Raw genomic sequence first — 19,988 nt, forward strand, 5'->3', positions numbered from 1 at the left:
AAAGATGGAGACTTGATGCAGGCTGACAGATGTTCTTGTTTCTCGTACTTTTTCCAGCCCCAACAAGCAGCTGCAGCTGATCCAGTGACTCCGGTTAAACAAGCAGCGCCACAGAAACCAGAGAGACCCTCAGACCGGACGACCCCTGCGGGGGTCAGTGCGAGCGGTCTGCACTCCAGCAGCGATGGAGGAGACATGACCTGCTGCGACCTGCTGTCTCTGAGGAGTGACTCGGTATCTTTCACCAGCGAGTCAAACGTCTTCAAGAGGGTGAGTAAAAGAAGACAAAGCGTCGAAGTACCAGTTGGGATTTTCAGCTTCAAGCTGGACTTCCTGCTTGGGAAGCTGGAGAAGCTACACCACCTGTGACCGCAGAACCTGTAATCTGTTCGACCTCTGCTGTGTATTTGTGACTCGCTCCGGTTGGAGACCACAGCACAACCAGAACAGTGTTAATTCTGACAGCAAATTTTGATTTAGTTTTAGTCATAATTTAGTCATCTGAATAGTTTTAGTCGACAAAATTATTGTAAGAATATAGTCGACTAAATCTACAGTTGATTTAGTCGACTAAAATATAAAGGGTGTAAAATGTAAATGCTTTTTCTTCGGTTCCCTTGAATTAGTCATTATACACACTTACACAAAATTAAACATTTATTCAAAGTTATGGAATATTATTAATAATATTAACATTAGCGTTTCACCTGCTTCCCACACACCTGATCATTAACACCACCTTACTGAGATAATCCGAGCGTTTTACAGCAGGACGCTCTGAAAGGTACAGGGCAGTGTTCAGGACTAAGATTATAAAGGCTAATCCACCGCGGTGTGGAGATTTTCTCTAAACACAAACTGGGAAAAACACTTTACCCTGCATGACATTAAAATGCTGACCTTTGCATGGAGATCTGGGTGACTGGTTTGCAGATGTTTAAGATTTGTCGTGTTTTTACCCGAGATAGTCGCCCCACATGGTTTACACATCGTTTAGTTTGTCACAGCATCAAAGGACAAATGTGTCCATACATCAGCTCTTCTCTTTCTCCCTGCTGACATTGGTTACATAACTTGGTTCTATCGGAAGGAACGACCAATCACAGGCCAGTTTGGTCTTCCCGGGTTTAGAGAAAATTTGGGCAACTGTGCGTTTGATTGGATGTTTTCCTCACTTGTCCCGCCCTGTCACAAAATTAAATCAGTTCTGATTGGACGTTGTCCCCGCCAATCATTTTCGTCTCGTTTTCATTCGTTCATGAAAGTGTCAATTAATTTCGTTATTGTTTTTATCATTTTAGGTAGTTTCAATGAAATTAACACTGAACCAGAATCGATGAATCTGCAGTCTTGTTGTGACCAATCACGGTCAGTTTCTATCTTCAAAGTGACTTTGGTGAATTAAGAAGGCGATAATATGGTAATTAACTGTAATAAATCAGCAAAAAATCACAAATCTGTTAACACCTACATACACATGCAGTTAAATTCAGAGAATTTCATATGGGAATATAACCAGAATACGACCAGCTGAGTCTTGTCCCCTGATGCAAAGTGACGGGTCTCATCTCAGATGATCTGTACGGTTAAAAGTGAGCACGCAGAGTTGGAGGGTGGTGCATGCTCAACCTCTGGGTGACCGGTTGGTCTCCACAGCGACTTCCAATTGGTCAATGAACAAAATTCAATGCTATCACCAGGCAACCATATATAGATATATATATATATATATATATTAGGGGTGGGACTTTAACGCGTTAATTTCGATTAATTAATTACGGGGAAATTAACGCGTTAAAAATTTTAATGCATTTTAATCGCACTTTGCACCGTGGAACGTTTCTCAGTGCGCGAGTTCCCGGCATACAGATTATATCGACGCACAATGTCCAAATTAGGGGCCGCATCCTGCGAAGGACCCGGCCCACGTCTTTCGCAGCCTACAAAGGCCGGAAGTGAGCAGCTAGCCTTCATATCAGCTGCCGTCACCTCTGCGTAGCTCATGTCGCCTAGCAACCGTGAGTGTGAAGCACAGCTGTGTAAAAACAGCTGTTAAACGGAGAACGAACTTTTTCTCCTTTTTGTGGTTTAATTTTAAGTCTTTAATTCAAAATAAGCTGTTAAAACAAGCATAACACATTTCAGCATCAAGGAATACAGCTGAGAGAATGATTAATTTATAACTATAACAAGTGAGACATTAATGTTGAATAAAACTATCCAGTTATGATGCTTAACTTTAGTTTCAGGAGTTTGCTTATCACAGGAGCACTTCCACCCTTCATTGGTCTGTGTAGTAGACTGGTGGGAAAATAAACAAAATTTTGAAGTTTAAGCTTATGTATATTGATTTATTCATCAACTAAACTTAAATTAATATTTATCATGTTAAATATTGAAATGCGATTAAAATGCGATTAATTTCGATTAATTAATTACAAAGCTTGTAATTAATTCGATTAATTTTTTTAATCGAGTCCCACCCCTAATTATATATATATATATATATATATATATATATATATATATATATTTCCTAGTTGCAAAGAGGTTTCCACCCTATTTTTACTCCAGTGTGACTGAGCTATGAAAATGCTGTGCTGTGAGAACTGAGCGCGCTCTGTTCATGAACGTCCTGCTATTATAAAATCTATAACATCCAAATATAAATGTGTATACGTGCAAATCCTACCCGGCCACCCCAAATAAACATTCTAAACTCTCTATAAGTAGTTCCCATTTGGTCTCACCAATAAACAGTATTGGCGTAGTTTACAAATGCACTATGTGATGAGGAGGGTGTGAAGCTCTACATATTTATGGAGTCATTAAAGGCGTTAAATAAAAAGGAGGAGCTTGTTTTAGGAAGTCGACACCCCTCAAAACTCTGCTCGTCTGCTCTGAGCCAAACTTGAAGAATTCTTTAAGTCAAACATCTGAATGAAAAGCTGAATATTTTATATTTTTCAAGAATGTGACTGTGGTGACACTGCTGTGGTTTCCTCTGCAGAACCTTTAGGGCTTCTTCATTAAGTGATCTAAAGTGGTCTGGAGTTCGTTGTTTAATCAGTGATGTCTAAAAGTATCCATCTCTCTTGTTTGAAGTTCTCCGCTTGGGTTTCAGTTTCAGTTTCAAAGAGTCAAAATCAAACAGTGCAGCAATAATGAGACCAAACTGTGAAGGACACAGGAATCAAATCACCACTGCTGCCTTCATGGATTGATCACTGTCACATTGACCCTTCTTCAAATGTCACTTCCAACTTTATTACAGTATTAATAAAGTTGCACAAATAAAACCTATTTAGTTGAATTAGCGGATCAGTTTTATCATTTATTAATGGGTATTATGAAGTGTTACCTTAATTTCATTCACCTTAAACTGAAAGGTTGTATGAGGAGAAACAGGAAGTGGTTTCAGCAGCTGATGCTCAGACTGAGCAGGGCAGGTAAAATGAGGTAAAGCAGCCTGAGCGAGGCTCCGTTTACATTTTCATTTAGTCTGTTTTTTTTCTCGTGTGTGATAAAATCTCAGAGTCACCTCTGGCGTCCCGTGTTGTAGATCTGAGTAATCACACATGTTCGCGCCCTGTCCGTCCAGCCTCCCGCTTTTACATTCGCACGCTGGTGAAGGCGACCTCTGAAGAATGGGCGGTGCTCCTCTGAAGAGGAAAAACTGACCCCATCTTGTCGAGATGAACCCTGTGAACTGAGCAGACTCCCTCCTCTGCAGAGGTATCATCACGCAGCAAGGCTCGCCTTCGTGGACGGGTCAGCGGGGGAGGGATATGGAGCCCGCCGCCGAATGAGGCTACAGCGTAATCATAATTCTCTTGACCTCTGGTGACCCCTCCGAGGCTCTGACAACGAGGGCCACACGACACAACAGACGGCGCCGCCTGCTCCAAAATGGCTTTTTCATTTCTCCAACAATTGTGCGACGGCGGCGGTGAATGAGAGGGCAGATTACATAAGGCGGGGGTTCCCGCGGTGAGATGAGAGCTTTTTCTCCAAAGTGCCGCAGTCGTTATCGCTCTCATTAAATTCCTCCTCCGACTCGGAGTCTGCTCTGAATGGATCCATCGGCAAAAATACGACGGCTGGAAAACCTCAATTAATATGTTAATGTGTGCAAGATGTTTCATCACAGGAAGGAGAGCAGCGCTCAGCCCCGTGCTTTTGTCCTGCTCGTGGAGGTTAGGACCAAATTACTGCAGACACATAAACAGCATCATCTGAGCCTGAAGCGTTCTGCAGTGTTCCAGCTGGAGGAACCAGGATCTAAAGGAGGCACTTTTGTTCCAGAGAAACCTGTCCATGCTTCTCATCATTTTTTTTGGTGGTGGTGTGTGTGTGTGTGTGGGGGGGGGGGGGGGTCCCCCTTTTCTGTGCGCCCTCACCTCAGGATGCAGGAACTATCAAAGTTTCTAGAAACACATTTCTGGGTCTTAATTAGCTCCCACTCCCGGGTAGATACTCCTGCACACAGAAGTTTGTTCTACACGTCTCCCGTCGCTTGTCACATGAAAAATAATCATAATTTATTTATTTTGTTGCTGATGCTGGATTAAAATGTTATCTGAAGTCTGTGTGTTACGCTCACATCAACATTTGAGCTGTGTAGAAACACCAGCTGTGCTCTTTCTGTCTTTGTCTCTCCTCTTTGTTTGTGTTTATGAGAGATGTGAATTTGCCCTCAAAAATGTCAGGTCACATTAAAAGAGAGAGAGTGACAGAGTTTTTAACCAGACATGGACTCCGAAGTATTTATTCAGTGAAGCCAGAGGTAACGCCGTGTGCTTGGTTTGCTGAGAGCAGATTTCCGTGTTTAAGGATCACAGTTTGAATCGGCATTACGAGACTAAACACAGAGAAATAGGAGAACTTGACTGATGCAGAGCGGGAACAGACGTCTGAACCTTTGCTAGCAAAGCTGGAAAAGCAACAAGCTTACACATCCAGGATGGAGCAGTCACGACCAGCTTTATGATTTCCCACAAAATCACAAAGTTTATCGAAGAGCGTTTCTTGGACTCTGCAAAAAGAAGGGAACTGTAATAAGGCTGCAGGGAAACCGGAGCTTCAGCTGACCAACAAAGTGCACAGTTCTGGCTTTTCTCCCTGACTCTGGACACGAGCTGTGATGACCACCACGCAGCCCAGTGACTCATCTTTGTTTGTGCGATGGTGAAAGCGTTTGAGATCACAGTGTAGCTGGCAGAAATGCACTCGTTGAAAGGACTACAACAGGAAGTCATCCATTCAGGCTTAACTGGGCTGAAACTGGGAATGCTCGTTGGCCTGTTTCACGTTTTCGTTGCTGATCTGTAACATCTTACTGGCAGCAGTTTATAGTGGGATAAAATGAATATCAAGCAGAACTGAGTTCAGCTTATTTGTACTTACCTCCACAGCAGTCCCAGTTTGTCACATGGCCCCTTGGGAAAATTAATTTATTCTAGACGTGCCAAAAGTGCTTCTTCCTGTTCCTTCCTTTCACAATTAAAGCCATCAGCATATAAACTCAAAAATACCTTACAGAAGGACAGCAAAACAGTTTATGGCAGGCTGTAGAATTAAAATAAAATATTGATCTTTCTATCCATCCTTGGTTTTTACTAGGTACAGAAACACTTTGACTAATTTAAGATGCTCAATAAAAACAGACGATTACGTTTGTCAAACTGTTTGGGTGAAAAAATGTCCATGAACAATAAAGTCAGTTAAAAAAGAAACATTAAATTAAACATTAAATCCACAAAAAAACCCCACCAAAGTTGGGAAAAATTCAACATAAGAAAAATTGGTAGTAGAGGAATTTAAGGTTCTCAAAAAGATTCTAGTTCCTCTGCAGGAGTACAGAAGAACCACATTAATATAGCATGAAATTTATAAATGTGACTGAAAACAATAAAAGATTAAAAAGATGCTCACATGTAAACTGCACCGTCTTTGGGCTTAAATAACCCTCACAAGTCTTTTGATCTCCAGCTTCCCAGCATGCATTGCACTTTTTTCCCTCACATGCAGGAACCGCCATGATGTGTCTTTTTTGGGGGGGATGGGGGGGGGGCATGATGAGTCTGAGGGCGTCTGTGATCAGCACTCAACAAACAGTGATGGAGACAGCGCTGCTCTCATCACACTTCCTGCTCCCTCTGATGTGGAGTCCTGGAGTTAACGATGAAGATGATCCTGACACGCCGTCACGGAGGAGAAGCTCTGACTCGGAGAACCGATGAACCCGAAACCGGAGCTCCTCTGCAAAGTACGAAACTGAATAAAATGAGTAAAAATGATGAGACGGATAAACCAAAAACCCATTCACAGGACAGATGTGGACAGGTGTGCTGGGACCTGGTGACCTTAAGGACCTTAATGTGTGTAACGAAAGCTCAATAATCCATTTTGTCTGATGAGCTGTTAAAATGGCTTTTATTACTGAAGCATGTCTGTGGAAGCAAAGGCTAAAACATCATTAAATTCAGAGCGTTTCCCTCACACACACCTGGATTTAACAGGTAATATGAAGTGTGTGTGGCTGAAGGTGCCTCCTATGAAGGCAGAGTTGAAGCACAGTGAGGTGGGATTAAGGAGTCAGGAGCACTTTTAAGTAGTAAAGCTCAGCTGTGCGTCAGTGGAGCGGACTCCATCAGAGTCTCTAATACGTTTCTATCCATCTCGCCGGCCTGTTTAGGCACTTTTAATTTCCAGATGGACTTGCTGAGCCGTGGCTGCAGGGCTCAGCGTTGATTTGAGACGTGTAATTAAAGGGGAAGTCCCGCCCCCATGGCGTCCTGCCTGCTCATCATAATAAATCATTCCTAGCTGCAGGCGCCGACTGCCTACGCCACAACTTCAGTGCAGTTTTATTCTCATTATGTTTCACCAGGACTGAGAAGTTTTATCAGTAATCTGTGTGTCTGACTTCATGTTTGTTTTTTAATAATACACTGAAATGTCAGTTTGATCCTTAATACCTTCATGATACTAAAACTTGAAGGCTCCATGTGGATCAGTTAAAGATTTATGTTATCCCTTTAACAGCGGGCGATCGCCGCCGATACACCTGTTTTCTGCCCTTACTTGCTGTGATCAGCTGGTTAACGCCGAGCGTATCATTGCTGAGACATCTTTGAATCACTGTAATTACGCGACCGTTTGTCCTATCGGAAAAATTTGGTTTCTGAAAAGCTGAGAAGTTGCACTCCACAACCAACAGGGTTAATAGAGTTATTACGATAATTTCAATTCCGCTGTTGCAGGAAGCCCATGAGTGGCAGAACACATTAAACCTCCTCTTTTCAATATTCAGATATTCAAAAGAGGCTAGTTAACTGATTTTCATATAATTTCTTAATCCTACACAAAGTAACTAATAACTCACTAATTTACAGTGAAAACAGCCTCAAATACGAGCCCAGAGGGTTCGGACTATGGTTTCTGTTAGCCAGCTAGCAGTAGATTAACCCTGACGGGTTTGGAAGAACACTGAGGAAAATAAGTATTTGATACACTGCTGATTTTGCGAGTTTTCCCACCTACAAAGAACGGAGAGGTCTGTAATTTTATCGTAGGTATACTTAAACTGTGAGAGACAGAATCTAAAAAAAAAAGATCCAGAAAATCACATTGTATGATTTTTAAATAATTAATTTGCATTTTTGCGTGAAATAAGTATTTGATCACCTACCAACCAGCAGGAATTCTGGCTCTCACAGACCTGTTAGTTTTTCTTTAAGAAGCCCTCCTATTCCGCACTAATTACCTGTATTAATTGCACCTGTTTCAACTCGTTATCTGTATAAGACACCTGTCCACACACTTAACCACACTCCAACCTCTCCACCATGCCCAAGACCAAAGAGCTGTCTAAGGACACCAGGGACAAAATTGTAGACCTGCACAAGGCTGGGATGGGCTGCAGGACAATAGGCAAGCAGTCATTCTTCCTCAGTCTGGACTCTATGGAAGATCTCACCTCGTGGAGCAAGGATGATTCTGAGAAAGGTCAGGAATCAGCCCAGAACCATGTGGGGGGGACCTGGTCGATGACCTGAAGAGAGCTGGGACCACAGTCTCAACGATGACTGTTAGTAACTCACTATGTTGTCATGTATTAAAATCCTGCAGGGCATTAAAGGTCCCCCTGCTCACGCCAGCAAATGTCCAGGCATGTCTGAAGTTCACCAGTGACCATCTGGGTGATCCAGAGGAGGCATGGGAGAAGGTCATGTGATGAGATGAGACCAAAATAGAGCTTTTTGGTATCAACTGCACTCGCCGCGTTTGGAGGAAGAAGAAGAAGGATGAGTGCAACCCCAAGAACACTGTCCCAACCGTGAAGCACGGAGGTGGAAACATCATACTTTGGGGGTGCTTTTCTGCAAAGGGGACAGGACGACTGCACCATATTGAGGAGAGGAAGGATGGGGTCCTGTATAGCAAGATTTTGGCCAACAACCTCCTTCTCTCAGTAAGAGCATTGAAGATGGGTCGTGGCTGGAACTTCCAGCATGACAAAACACACAGCAAGGCAACTAAGGAGTGGCTCCATAAGAAGCATTTCAAGGTCCTGGAGTGTCCGAGCCAGTCTCCAGACCTGAACCCAATAGAAAATCAGTATGGAGGAGTGGGCGAGAATCCTGCTGAAGTGTGCAAAATTGGTGAAGAACTGCAGAAAACATCTGACCTCTGTAACTGCAAACAAAGGTTTCTGTACCAAATATTAACTTCTGTTTTTCTATTGTATCAAATACTTATTTCATGCAATAAAATGCAAATTAATTATTTTAAAATCCTACAATGTGATTTTCTGGATCTTTATTTTAGAGTCTGTCTCTCACAGTTGAAGTGTACCTACGATAAAATTACAGACCTCTCCGTTCTTTGTAGGTGGGCGAAATCGTCAGAGTATCAAATACTTATTTTCCCCCACTGTACGTGAGACAGCAACGCACACGGGTGCTGTCATTGGCTAACAGTAGTAAACTAAATGATAACAAAACGATTCCTCCGTCAATCAGACGTCCTGCTGCTGGTGACCAAAGTTTCCAGACCAAAGTTTGTTAGGCTTTCATTTCACCCCCACTAGCATTAGCTTACCCGCTAACATAGGCAAATTATTTCATATCCAGTGACTAGCTGGCTAACATTAGTGTGCTTTCTTGTGTTCCTGAAGGTTTATTCATAGCTCAGCAGGTTTGATGTGGCTGTTTTATGCTGGATGTTGTTCTGACACAACCCTGAACAGGATCCGTGTCTATTTCTTTCCATGTAATCAGGTGCAACCGTCTCTTTTTAATATTTCATCTCTCACAGTGAGCTGCTTTTGTCAGTTTTTATCCCATTTCTTAGTCACAAACGTCAAAATTAAAGGACCAAAACCTCAGTTTTCTTAAAACAAAATGATTAAACATGATCCTAAAATATTTGTATTCATTTAAAGTGAGCTTTCAGACAGATCTGGTTTCCTGTTACGTGGTTAAACTCGCCCAAAAATAATATCTGGTGATATACAGTTTGGTTTTTTCATAATTTGTAACTAATTTTATGTTAAAATGTCTGAGTTGCTGTGATGTGTAAATAAAACCATCCAGATTGATGCAATCTATAGATTTTATTTTATTTAGTCTTCTAAATACCTTTTTTCCCTCATTAATGTCGATTATGACTTTAATCAAAGCTCTCATTATTTGTTCTGTCAACGTTTTGCTTTTCCTTCTCAAAAAAAGTTATTTATTTATTTTATATTTCTTTGTTTTGCTCTTCATTGTATGTTTTGTAAAATCGGCCTACAGAAGTGACAAAAATGGAGACACCTAAAGACAAATGAGCTTTTTAATGCAGGACTTTAAAGGTTAATTCAACCACAAATGTCAGCACAAAGTTCATTCCTCCTTCCTCTCAGCCTTCACCTCCTCTCCCTCCTCTTTCTCTCTCGCCCCTTTTAAGCGGTCGCTGCTCCGCGAGATTTCACTGCTCGCCGGTTTGACGGAGCGGCTTGTAAACGCCACCAATTAGGACAGGCAATTGGCATACAAAGAGGCTGCTCCTGAATGGCGATGAGGGGTGGGAGGCTTTCCTCCCACCTCAGTAGCTGTCAGAGGATCTGAGGAGGAGGAAAAGCCAGCCGGCCGTGTTTTGACAGCCTGAATAGACGGAGCAGTGGAAGTGGCTGAAGAAGGCTTTTGTTATGCTAACTGCTGGCTAACCGAGCCCATTCATGTCTCCTCGACACTGAATGACTTGATTTTATTATCTTGTTGCTTCTTGTGGAGCAGAAGGCTTCAGGACGGGAGCGGTGGAGGGTGAGGATGACGAGGGAGGGGGAGAGGTCACTCTCCAGATTCCAGTGGAATATTTTTCTTCTCCTGATAGGATGACGACATGATAACCCATCAGCCCAACAAAATAAGAGTCTCCAGCCACTGCAGGCAGCATGTGGTTCTGCCCAGATGTTTCCATACTTAAATTAGACATGACTGGCACTTTGGATACCCCCTGATAATGGGCTTCTTTTAAAGAGAGACAAAGTCAGCCAGGTTACTGCAGCTTGCATCCCATTCAGACAACCCAAAACTACTTCAGCTAAAGATCCTGGTCTGGGTCTATGTCATAGACATCAACCCAGGACGTCTGCGAGTGTAAATATGTGATGAGCAGGAACAGCAGACCTGTCTCACTATTGCTAAACCATTGAGCACAAACTCCAAAAGCCACCTTGTGGATCAGTGCCTTAATGCGCTGGCTGTGGCTCTTCTAGGAAGCAGTTCAGATCAGCATCAGGGTGATGGTGGAGTAAATCACAAGGTTCTCAGCCAAGTTCCTACAGTTTGCACTCCATTTAGGCACTAAATCAACTCAAACTAGGTCTAAAACTAAGTCTAATCCAAGTCTGAAACCAGTCTATCCATCAGGCTCAAAAAGCTACCAAAATAAAACTAACTCTCAAAGTCTAAAACCAAGTCTAGTAAAGGATTAAAACCAAATCTAAACCAGTCTCAAACAAGTAAAAGAAAAAGTCTAGGAGCAGTCCAAAAAGAAAGTCAAATACAAGTTTAAACCTGATGTAATCCAGTTTAAACACATCTGATACAAGGATGCAATAAATCCACAAGTCCAAAACTACATCTGATCCAAAAAAAAAATTAAATCTAGTCCAAAATCAGTTAGTGCAGTTTATACCCCATTTAGACATAAAATCAAAATCCCAAAGTTGGTCCAAAACGAAGTCTCATACGACTCTGAAACCAATATAAAAAAAAGCTCGGCTCAAAACCAACCCAAAACAAAGTCTAACATCAGTCCCTTGCAGGTCTAAAACCAGTGCTAAACCTAGTCTAAACACCTGTCTTACAGTCCATAAATCCAGTCCAAAACCAGTTCAACAAATGTGGCTCAGTTACCTTCATCCGACCTTCAGGATGCACTGAAACTCTTTGCAGCCAAGTGGAAGGAGCTCAGCCTTTTTGTGTAATATTCAAATTGTGAATTATCTAGTTTGTTTCAGCCTGTCATAATTTTATGTACCGTATTTTCTGGACTTTTTTTCATCGTTTGGCCGGGGGTGCGACTTATAGTCTGAAAAATACGGTATAGTCAGTTGTCTGCGTAAATCAAACCTGAGGAGTCTGATCCTCATTAAAATCTGCTTATTAGGACGTAACACTGTGGTGTGTAGCAGCTTACGTGTCACTGACTGTGATAAATGAAAATACCTGAAACAGCTTCTGTTTGTTCCTCATTGCAGTTTTCTTACCTTTAATTCATCCCTGCAATGAGCCACAACCGTTTAGTGAGACACCTCCGTGAGTGTGTGTTGGCTCACTAATGAGGGAGCCTCCTCCTCCTCTCCAGGGATTCATGCTCCTCCTCATCAACAAACTAACACTCTGCTCCACACAGTGAATGTCCATCATAGCACCAGGATGTCGTCCTGTGAAGCTTGGAGGGCTGTTTTTTCCATTAGTACCCATAATCCTTTGTGCCTCTGTGTTTGTTTTCACCAAATGTGGAGCCGTTTTCTCAGAAGAACAAACAGACACAGAAGTTTAGTTTGGATTCTTCACCGTCGCCATCAAGCTTAAAAACCAAGTCTGAACCATACATCCAGTCTCAAAACTAGTCCAGACCCCAGTCTAGGGTTACAGCAAATTTACCACCAAGTTACAAACTAGTCTAATACCAGTCCTAAACACAATCTAGTAGCAGTCTAAAATCAACTCTAAACACAAGTCTAAAATAAAGCTGCAGAACATCTGTGAGCCCGAAACTAAGTTCAAGATCAGTCAGAAACCTCGTCTACATCCAGCCCCAAATTGGTCCAACACTGTATCCAAATCAAGTCTAATCATAGTCTCAAGTCAAATCTGACACCAGTACAAACACTAGTCTAAATCACAGCTACAAGATATCCAAAACCAGTTCTAATACTTATCCCAAAAGAAGTCCAATGCCAAGTATCATACCAGCATAAAGCCAAACATAAAACCAGTCTAAACACCAGTCTCAGCTGCAACAAATCGAAAAGACTAAAACTGGCATCCAAGATGCTCGAAAACCAGAACCCCAGATGTCATCTAATAGCCTACATCTGCAGACATCTGTGAGGGGAAAAGTAGGTTCAAAATATTACCTGATTAACCAAAGTACAAGGATAGAACAACATTTCAGGAGGCTGGACATGATGTTTTATAGGCCTGGGGGGGGTTTACTCCTCAGCTGGGTTTCTGTCTTAACTACAATCATCATCAGGGGACTCTGGATTTAAAATTTCCACTTTGAGAGAGCTCATTCGTGGAGTTGACTGTACCTTTATTTTCTCCTGATGGAAGAAATCACACAAAGAGCGAACGGAGAAGTGAGGAGGACTGCGAGCGCAGGGACGAGCGAGACAATGGCTGAAACAGCAAACATGAAAGGGATTTATTCATGGAGGAAATGAAAGAATAAATGAGACAATCGAACGCGCTCATTAACACGCCGAGAGGAGACCTCTCCAATCTGCCACGCTCACCACAGACGGTAAATAAAGATGTCAGGTTGAGAGATGAAAGCCGCCTCAGCCTCTCAGAGTCCTCTGAAGTGTGTTTTAGCGAGCCTTTGAGAGCTGTAACCGTCTTTTTAGGGATGTAATGGATTCGTTAGATTTTAGCCCTTATCACTCCTTCAGGGAGCGTCACTCTCAGTCTGCTCGAGTCTTACATGATGTTCACACAGCAAACAATTACACTACAAATTATCCCAAAGATAATTATTAATGCATGTCCTGTGAGTGCAGGCTGTGATTCATTATTGCAGGTCGAATAACTCCGGGTCCACTCAGGAACCAAAACGCAAGAATAAAATATATCATCATAATGAAAAATGTGGTATGTTTTGGAAGAAAATTGTAACCATTTGAAAACTTTATGTGATATTTGAAGAAAAAGTAACATTTTGTAAATCTAGAAAAGTTTTTAGAACATTCAGAAACAAATAAAACTTTGAGGAAAAAAACTTTTTCAGAAAAATAACAGAATATTATATGTTATATGGAAGAGTTGGGGAAAAAATGGGAACTTTTCATATCTTAAGAAATACCTGCTTACGATATTTAGTCATTTTTAGCTCGTCCTGATGAGGCATCCGTTATTCTGTCGTGGTTACCCCACGTATCCTAACACTCCTGAACGCAGCTAGAATGTTATCGAGGGTGATTGTGTGAGTGTTAGTTGGTGTAATAAAGCCAACCAATCAGAAGAGAACTTCACAGGTTATGTCACAATAACCTGTGAACTGTGATGAGCTGCTGCGTCACTGAAGGACAAAGGGAGAGCCTTTGGTTGTGTACATGTTTGGGGTAAGAAGCCTCAATCATTTTAGATTAAAGGGGAGTGGTAGAAATATTTAGCAGAAATATTAAGAGTCAGACAGTTCCATATTACTTTGAGATAAATATCAGATAAAGGATGCCAATGGTGATTTCAACATGTGAGGGAATAAAATGCCTTAAATTCAATTTGATAGAAAAAGTATCTTATATGTAGTCATTTCGGGTAAAAGCCTTAAAACTTTTGTGTTGTCTAATTGCTGAAATTCAGCAATATTTCAGAAAAAATGCAGAAATATTTTGATCGAAATCTATTAAAATGCAAAAGTTTAAAATGTTCTAAGGCTAAATGTTGTTAATTTGGTAAAATATACAAAGATAATTTAAACACTGTTTGAGTTAAAAGTGATAAAGTTTCTGTTGTTTGCAGAACGAGGACGACGACACGCAGAGCGTCACGACGTCCTCCATCATGGTGAGACACAAAGAGCTTCATCAGTTTGCTGTGTGTGTGTGTGTGTGTGAGAGAGAGAGAGAGAGAGAGAGAGAGCTGAAACAGACCCTCCCTCCTCCACGCTGTTCCCATGGTGATAGCCCATAATGACACAGCGCCGGCTGCTCATTGGCTGTGACGGTCTCCCACTGCTGTCTGACTGGAACCAGCAGGACCACTCTTCCTGTTACTGGGCTGTAGTTTAGAAGTTTACAGGCAGTTTTTTACTGATTATTCTCAGTGTTGATCACTGTGTTCAATCCAGAAAATACTGTTGGTGGCAGCTTCAGTTTGTTCCCCAGGTGTTCACAGCTGTTTGTTTAAATTAACCAGTAACTGGTCTAACACCAACCACATCTAATACCAGTCCAGAACCAAGTCTAATACAGTCCAAACCCAAGTCTAATACCAGTCCAGAACCAAGTCTAACACCAGTCCAAACCCAAGTCTAACACCAGTCCAAACCCAAGTCTAATACCAGTCCAGAACCAAGTCTAATACAGTCCAAACCCAAGTCTAATACCAGTCCAGAACCAAGTCTAACACCAGTCCAAACCCAAGTCTAATACCAGTCCAGAACCAAGTCTAATACAGTCCAAACCCAAGTCTAATACCAGTCCAGAACCAAGTCTAACACCAGTCCAAACCCAAGTCTAACACCAGTCCAAACCCAAGTCTAATACCAGTCCAGAATCAAGTCTAATACCAGTCCAAACCCAAGTCTAACACCAGTCCAGAAACAAGTCTAATACAGTCCAAACCCAAGTCTAATACCAGTCCAGAACCAAGTCTAACACCAGTCCAAACCCAAGTCTAATACCAGTCCAGAATCAAGTCTAATACCAGTCCAAACCCAAGTCTAACACCAGTCCAGAATCAAGTCTCCCTGGTGGAGTCCAACACTCCCCAGGAATGAACTTTCCTGTCACTCACTGTGTCATACAGGGACTGAATAATCAGGGACTATTTTTAATATTAATCTTAGACAAGATAAATCTGGTTCACCTGTTGTGACATAAATCTGTGGCCCCTGATCACACTTCTCTTACGCCTTCACTGTAGCTTTGCTTTGACGGGACGAACCTGCATAAAGCTGGGTAGCTCTCTTCCTGCTGCATCAGTGCTGCTCACCACCGCCGCGTGCTTTCAGGCTGAAGGACGGCCTCCCTCTGTGCCCGCTCAGGCTGTGTAATTAACATGGAGCTATCAGGTAAACAGTGAGGACAGCCCGGCAGGCCTCTGATTAAAGGCCTGGGTGGTGCTTCACAGCACCCTGCTGGCCAATAAACACCACTAATGGCGTCAGGACCCCTGCCCGCCCCGCTGCCCGGTGGCCCCCGCCACAGCTAAAGGACAACGAGGACGGCAGTTTATGACAGAAAAATCCAGAGATGAGAGGGAATGTTAAAAATCTAGGGAAAAAAAAGTTAGCATCACGCAGCCACTAAAAGGTTTGAGACAGAAATCAGTTTTCACTCACGTCTTTGTTTCTCCAAACGGTCCAAAATGGCAGCAGGCTGAGACAGAAAAGGCTTCGGCTCGTCTTCTTCGGTGTTCTGCCGCTCACTCCTGCCCTCCTCGGGGCTGTTATAGTTTAAATACAGATGGAGGTGGAATCTTTTTTTAGAAATGGTGGCACGTCACCTTCCTCTCCTCTTCTTCCTCTTCCCCCTCCAGTCTCTGTTCCACAGAGTTCCTCTGGATCCTCTGGAGAAGGAGTGGCTGAAGAGCTCCGCTGTGGGGAACATGGCCGTCCAGCGCCGGCTGCTTGCTCAGGAGCCCGGCCTCGTGTTAAAGAAGGTCCGGCTCAGGTTTCTGAAGTGCTCGTGTTTAAACATCATGTCCTGACTTTAGAATCCAAAGAGCCTTTAGGCCTTTAGTCAGGTGATCTGACAGAGAGGGTGATTTATGTCACACGCCTGAGACATCTCAGTCAGATGAGATTCAAAATGAGTCAGTAGCAGCCCTTATCTGTGATTAAAAAGACCTCAGTAATCACCATCAGTGTCTGTTTGCATGCAGAGTGATGTTAAATTAGCAGATATTTGAATGGAGCTCGGTTCATTAGCTGGAGCGTGTGCAGCAGGACTTTTCTAACATGTACAGTGGAGGAAGTGATGTCAGTAGCCAGATTATTGATCGCGAACATCCCAGTATTCTGATTCATCATTAATCCCCTCTTCTAAAGGCACGTGAATCACCATGTTTGTTTTTGATGATTTAATCGTTGTATTTGACGCTCCTTTTGTTTCCTCGATCTCCTTCTTTTCTGACCTCGTCAGGATTTCATCACTGTAAGTAAAACACTCACCTGCTCATTTACTCAGGTAATATTTTTATAGAATGACTTAATTATTTCATACCTTTATATTTGCTGTTGGTGCTATTAAACCATAAGACAGCTACACCTTATTTTTGCTTAATTCACCTCAGCTTTTCCTGTAAAGCACCTTTTTTCACACCTGTACCTCAAAGTGCTTCACAGAACATTATTAGAAAACAGAAAGGATGAGAAGAAAGGCCCCAGTCACACAGGCCTGGAGGCAACCATCTGGCAACCACTGGCTGCTATGGAAAAATGTGCATTCCCAACCAGTTGGTGAGCGGTTGCTGGGTGAAACTGGTCATGAAGAGGTAGCAGATTGTTGCAGTTGCCTAAAGTTCATACAGAAGATCCTGACTTGTCTGCAAACCCTTGTAACTGCTTGCCAAGCAGCAGTGAGACTTGTGAAGTGGAATGGAGACCGTCCACCTTTTGAAATGTGTTGGTTTCAGCCGTAAGGCACAACTGTTTACGCTGGTGCAGCGCCCCAGCGCCCAGCAACTCCCAGCAGCCGCTCACCAGACAGTCGGGTAATACAGATTTTTCTCCAGCTACTGGAGGTTTCTGCGGATCACCGAATGTTTTTATAACTCACCTGTTTAAATTGGATTTTTGGGGACGTGGCTGACCTCTCTGACTGACAGGTGGATGGCAACACAGGCGGCTGTAGCTGCTAGGTGTCTGCCAGTCCTGGATCTGGACCTCTGGACCCAAACTTCAAACAGCTCCCAGTCTGCCTCCTGACTTTGCTCCCTTTATATTCAAATCACTTGTTTCGGACAGGAACAGCCTTTAATCTGAACATGTCCACTGAAACAAAGACTGAATATTAGCAGGTGTTGTTTCACCTTTGCACATTAATAATCCGTTTATTTAATAATAAATGTTCCTCCAGGTTCCACACTGCATTTGGGATGAATCTCTGCTTTCCATCTGCCAGCAGCACTGTGTTTGGTCGGCTCCCAGCAGCCCATCGCTCGGCCGTCACCTCCCCAGTGAAACTCGATAAATGGCTTTAGAGCCAGGCGCTTTGAGAAAACAATTGGCTTAAGGAAATTAAGCGTTCAAAGAGCAGTAAAGACGTTAGTAATCTGCTTATTGAAATGAAAGAAAGGGCAGCTGAATGAATGGAGGTGTGGGGGGGTGCAAAGTAATGATCCTATTAGTTTGGATAAGAAGCTGCTGAGAGTTGGGCAGCAGGTGAGGATGAGGAAGATGATCAGATAAACAGAAAGACCTTTAGGATGTCCCATCAGGAAGTGTCCTGACAGTAAAGTTCACTCTCAGGACACTTCCTGAGTAAAATATGAGAAGAACTGTGAAGAGAGGTTTGCTAACAACTGGACTGAATCCTACAGAAACCAGTCCAGAGTTCTCATCAGCACATTTTTCTGAATAAAACTGAACATAAAACGTTTCTCAGGCCCAAATGACCAGAATCAGCTTTCTGGGATTTCCTTACCTGGATGACTGCACGTGCAAACTTTGTGTTTTTAGCTGGTTATATTTTTAAACTAGGTCATAAACTCTCTTTCTGTTTCTCCAGTTTGTGTTTCTCTGTCACCTTCTCAAAGTTCGACCAAAGAAACTCATACAAACAACATTTCTGTTTGCAGCCGTGAAACCACACCGAGCAGCCGTTTCCCTACAGAGATGGTTTAAAAGGCTTTACAGTGGACAACATTATAAAAACCAATCGACCGCCACTCAGAAAGAATCCATCAGCTTACAGAACAGTGACCGGTGGATTAAATGCCCCAAAACAAACCAAAAAGCATCAAAATGTCAATAAAATCAATTAGAATTCATTAAAAATCACAAATTATGGCAAAGTGGAGCCAGAATGCGGAATCAGTTCCAAAACATCGATCCAGCGCACCAGGGTTCGCATCCTGTGTGGTACCATCATATTTAGCCTGGGTTTGGTTTAGTTTAGGCCCAGTTAGGTTGAGGTAAAGACCGCAAACCATTAAACAAACACATTTTGACAACAAATCTTTCCCTTAGAAAAAACTAAATGTAGTCAAAATATGAACTCACCAAACCAAGGCTCAATTATTTATCAAGGCCTCAGTCACACAGGCCCGGAGCCCATTCAGCGACCACCCGGTGACCTCCGGTCAGTAGGGCATGGTTGCTGCAGATTGCTGGTAGGTACTGGCGTGAAATCAGAGGCTGCTCCACTGAATAGCTTGTGGTTGCTGTGGTTGCCAGCAGATTGCCACAGTAAATGGTAGTTTGGTTGGAAGACACCAACATGTCTGCAGACTCTTACCATTTACTCTGTGAGCTGTGGTGAAAGAAATGCCACATAAACCGGAAACAGAGTAAAGGCTTTCCTCACCGCTAAAACTTTTACTTTGAAGGCGAATGTGCTCCATTTCCAGTTTGCATCACACTTTTCAGACTTCCACAGGTGACCACAGTTATCTGCTAACCAATCAAAGGAGGCTTTCAGTGCAGCACCGTATACCTGTTCATTCAGACTACTAGCAACCATTTACCAACTGGGTGGGGAAAACACATCTTCCCCTAGCAACCAGAGCCCCTCCCTTTTCTTTCACTGCGATAAGCTGTGAGCCACTTCATGGATGTAAACATGGCTTTATAAGCTTGTAAAATATGTCTCTTACAGACTCAGGGGACGCCAAAGCATGCACTAAAGTGAAAGAAAATATTGAATGTATGCATATAGCAATACTTAAACAATGGAAAAGGATATTAAAGGCTCAGTGACTGGTCTTCATTGGCTCATCTTTGGTTTAATTGCTTTCAGACCTACTTTGAGACATCTTTAGTTGGACAGTATTGAGGCACTGATGACTGTAAATGAGTGAAAGTAAATGACCATCAACCTGAAGCTAATTAAACAGAAATGTATGGGACATTTAGCACAGTATGTGTTTGTACAATGTTAATGTTTGTGCCATCAGTGCCCATCATTTCCCTTCCAGCAGTGAACCAGCCTGTTCAGTAACATGCAGCTTTTATCCCTTTAAGTCTTCGTGTCTGTTTTCAGTCCTCCTTACACATCCAGGCTGTTTCAGAGTCATTTCATCTGTTTCTCTGTTCTGCTGCTGATGACCTCCTGTGATGTAAACCTGCTGTATGTGAAGGGGGTGAGTCGTCTTTTCTTCTTGGCTTCGTTAACATGAATCATCTGAACAAGAAGGAACACTTCTGCCTTCTGCCTCAATTAGCTGAGCACCAGAATCACAGAGAGCAGCTCCCTCACCTCCTGTCTCACCGCCGTCACGGCGAGTTTAAATGAGTCGGATGTTCACGCACGGAGAGGGTGGGGTTAATGTAAAATTCAGTTCATGTAAATAGGACTCACACAGACGTCCAATTTTCTGTTT

The 19,988-nt window shown here is 42.7% G+C and overlaps 1 protein-coding gene across 1 annotated transcript in view; it reads left to right on the forward strand.

Annotated features, from left to right (window-relative positions):
• LOC115781744 (uncharacterized) overlaps positions 1 to 19,735 on the forward strand; it is a 33,796-nt gene extending 14,061 nt beyond the window's left edge. Inside the window, exons 6-10 of the mRNA XM_030731582.1 lie at positions 58 to 270; positions 14,244 to 14,288; positions 15,984 to 16,106; positions 16,589 to 16,600; positions 19,649 to 19,735. Of these exons, the coding sequence (XP_030587442.1) occupies positions 58 to 270; positions 14,244 to 14,288; positions 15,984 to 16,106; positions 16,589 to 16,600; positions 19,649 to 19,723 (468 nt within the window). The 3' untranslated portion in view covers positions 19,724 to 19,735. The remainder of the gene's footprint in view (positions 1 to 57; positions 271 to 14,243; positions 14,289 to 15,983; positions 16,107 to 16,588; positions 16,601 to 19,648) is intronic.
• Positions 19,736 to 19,988: the final 253 nt, after the last annotated feature.

The sequence above is a fragment of the Archocentrus centrarchus genome, chromosome 6 (assembly GCF_007364275.1).
Source record: "Archocentrus centrarchus isolate MPI-CPG fArcCen1 chromosome 6, fArcCen1, whole genome shotgun sequence".
NCBI lineage: Eukaryota > Metazoa > Chordata > Actinopteri > Cichliformes > Cichlidae > Archocentrus > Archocentrus centrarchus.